Source organism: Verticillium alfalfae, genomic scaffold, assembly GCF_000150825.1.
Source record: "Verticillium alfalfae VaMs.102 supercont1.14 genomic scaffold, whole genome shotgun sequence".
NCBI classification, from domain to species: Eukaryota; Fungi; Ascomycota; class Sordariomycetes; order Glomerellales; family Plectosphaerellaceae; genus Verticillium; species Verticillium alfalfae.
Genome location: NW_003315025.1, coordinates 775,386 through 778,830, shown reverse-complemented (window position 1 = coordinate 778,830; position 3,445 = coordinate 775,386). Strand labels below are relative to the sequence as shown.

The 3,445-nt window shown below is 55.4% G+C and overlaps 1 protein-coding gene across 1 annotated transcript in view; it reads right to left on the bottom strand.

Moving 5' to 3' along the window:
• VDBG_09212 (serin endopeptidase) overlaps positions 1-1,722 on the bottom strand; it is a gene marked incomplete at both ends in the record, with an annotated part of 3,264 nt that extends 1,542 nt beyond the window's left edge. Inside the window, 3 exons of the mRNA XM_003000671.1 lie at positions 20-1,192; positions 1,246-1,365; positions 1,705-1,722. Coding sequence (XP_003000717.1) covers positions 20-1,192; positions 1,246-1,365; positions 1,705-1,722 — 1,311 coding nt within the window. The remainder of the gene's footprint in view (positions 1-19; positions 1,193-1,245; positions 1,366-1,704) is intronic.
• Between the last annotated feature and the right edge of the window lie 1,723 nt (positions 1,723-3,445).

Here is a 3,445-nt window from a genome sequence, read left to right as displayed (position 1 = left end):
GTCTCTCGTTGTTGTAGACAATTATGTGTGTCGCGTTGCGCTCCTTCAAGAATGCCTGCTTTTCCACAAAAGTGCAGGTGCCGCGCCGGACAAGCACAACGACCTCGGACAGGTCTGGCGTATCGGCCGGCAAGGGTGCGCACGCCTCGTCCTCGAGGGCATCGAGAGAGACGGGCCAGACGGGCCAGCCCTTGACCTTCGCCGGATACCAGTCAAAAAAGGATCTGTAGGGAATCCACCTGTCCTCAGACGCACGCCCGGGCAGTGTCAACGTCGATTTGAAATTGAGCAAGGGGATGACATCTGGCTCAATGGAGGCGACCGATACCACATTGACGCCTGCGCTGCCACTGTCGGCGGCGAAAGCTCCCGGCCCGCCATTGTTTCCCGCTGCAATAACGACCAGGACGCCTTGTTCAACAATTCTGCTGGCTACGAGAGCCCAGGGGTTGTCAGCCCAGCCGTTCATGCCACCAATCGACATGCTGATGATGTCTACACCGTCGTCGTATGCTCTAAGCATAGACTCGATCAGAGTTTCGTCGTCGGTGCTCTCGCCGGGTGTGAAGACTTTGTACGCGTAGAGAGAGGCTTCAGGCGCTACGCCCGTGAAGAATTCGCTCTGTCCTGCGATGATACCCGCAACATGAGTGCCGTGGCCGTCCAAGTCGTCGGGGTCCTCGTCTGGCATCTTGACCTCGCCTGGCTTCGGCCAGCCGGTCTGGCCTACGAAATCATGACCACCGACGACTTTGAAGCCTTTGCCGAAGCCTCCGCCGAGCTGAGCCGCCCTATTAGCAAGTGTTCGACTGGTGCGCTTGACTGGTGCGCTTCTCTCCGTCGTGTCACTCACCGCCTTGTGCCGATAGTTGATCCCGGTATCAATGACGCCGACTATGGCGCCCTTGCCCTTGATGTTGGCTTTGTGGAGCTTATCGACGCCTGTCATGTCGTGGATGGAGTAGTTGCTAAGCTGCGGCTCGTCGCCCAGGCGCTGAACCTGGGGCTCGCCAAACGTCATCCGGCGGGACTGCCAGGCTTTGGCAACAACAGCCTTGTCTTGGATCGAGTCGACCGTGCTTTTTGGTGCCTTGATGGTACAGCCTCGGAAAAGGCCATTATCAAACACCTTGACGACATCGATGCCGTCTTCCTTGCCAAGGGCATCGACCGCGGCCGAAACGTCGGTTTTCTGAAGGGCCGTCAACGAACAGTTCTTGCCTCCAGACAAGACCTTTTACTCACAGCATCAAATTCGACGATGTAGTGACCGTTGCCCACAAGACCATCCCCGCTCTGCTGGGGCTGGGGCTCAGGCACATCGTCTTCTCCGGTATCTCCGTGGGCGGGACGGAGGGCTTTTCTCTGTTTGAGCAGCCGCCGCTATGGCCCATAAGCCTAGAAGGGCCCGAGAGAACCTCATATTTGCCTCTTTGATTCCCTGCTGCTTGGGACTCGAACGTGAAGCTGGAGGACGGTAAGGATCGTACGCTCTGGCAACCACTACGAGATGCGGTGGTGCGACGTCCTTTTCAAGGCTTTCGCATGTGGTCTGACTCGCTTCATCTTGTTGTGCGAGGCTTGTGAGTCTTGTGACTGGCCTTCATTGCTGGGTTTCTCTCAATATGCTCAAATGCTTGCAACACGGTCTCAGGGGCATGCCGGCTCTTGCCCAGGCGGATGCACCATGGTCTCCCCGCTTACCATGTAATGTGTCGACATGACACCCCGAAAAGCTGTCCGTGAGGCATGGGGTTCGTCAACCAGCAACGGCCTGGAGCGAAAGTTTGATCTCTGGTGACCTGCCATCGACCCGTATCTGCGAACCTTAATAAATTAATCTCTTGGAGAAGGGGTGGCAATGCAACAGACTAGGGTTATATGGCATCTTGCGGCAATCGGTCTAGGTCCTGGGTTGCGGCAGTCTCGGGCACCATGCAATCTCCCGGCATGCGGAAAGCGTCACAACAGCACCGGGTCACTTGCGAGATTATCAGTGCCAATGCGTCCATTGTGCCGCAGAAGTCAAAGCTTATTCCTGTCATCCTACTTAGCACGACGCACGCACCAAGAATCCCCAGACATCGACCGTTCGCGGCAGATCTTGGCCCGACCCGGACTAGATAAGGTAGCTACGGCTTTTCGGAGTTACATTCACCCTTTTGGCTGCCCACGCATCCACCGTCTTCCAGCTCGCTCCGGCCGGCCCCTAAGGGTCCACCTAGCTCAGGGGCCGAGCAGGCAGTTCGCGCGATACCATCACAGCCCCCGGGTCCACTCATAATACCACACGGTATCTTAGTTGAGCAGGACGTACCGAGTCCAGATAGACTTGAGTCGGCTCGCTTTCGGCTCGCTCGCCTGAGTTGCAGCATTCGTCTTGGCTCCAGCCAACCTTCTGTATATATGATGCACTACGCATGTCGCATTCTGAGATGGCACGTTGCCAATGAAAGGTGCTATGAGTTATTGATATCCGATCTAGTTCTGTTCGATGGATTGTGCCCCTCCCTTCGGACCTGCATACCCTTCGCCTTTCTTCTTCGGGGTCCTTCATCGCCCGGGCGCCTCACGTAGCGCGCCTGCGGGCGGAGTGAGCTACGTTGTAATGTGAGAGCACAAGAACGTAGCGGTATTGGGCGACACTCCAGCATCTGGCCATTGCAAGCGAGCTGATCAGCGTGGGATGCACGTGGAGCGCTTTTGCTCATGCATGCACTCTTCCTCACATGAGCTGCATGATTGAGGCGTGAGACAAGAGCTTGATCAGTTCCCTTGGCATGGTAGTTTGTCTATGAGCGAGAGTTTGTTGAGGGCGACGTTCGGAAATCGGAAAGACCACCGACTGTTTTGCGGGCTTCTGAAATAACCGCAAACCTTTTGTGCACCTTATAACCGAATCCGAGGTCATTGGCGGCACGACTCAACGGAGGTTCAATCATTGCGGCTTTCTACGTGCTGATAGAATTCGATGGACATGATGATGGTGTACTAGGGAATGCACAGTCGAGAGCTCGTATTTTCGGGTCATGATAGCACGGCTTAGATGCGCCTGTCAGTTGAGCGGTCAGATCACGAAAGCTCTTCAGATTTCGACTTCTCGCATTCTCTGGGCGACGCTTTTCTTACTAGCTGGATCGCAGTAAGAGAACATCGATATCATGACTCCATATCATGAGTCCGATACCCAACATAGCCCTCGCCATCCCTACCTTGGGCCAGCGGGTCTCATCTTTTCGACCCAAGCTTCATTATGGGTATCGCCGTCCTTTCACTCAATTCATTCCCCAAGCCTCGATCCACCGTTGACCAAAGCCGAATCAGCTCAGTTTTCTTGATATCGCTGACTGCACATGGCAATCTTAAATGCCGGTAGGAAGGGGGAAACCTACGAACACACAAACCCTCGTTTACGGCGTCGCATACGAACCTTGCAGCGTCTCGT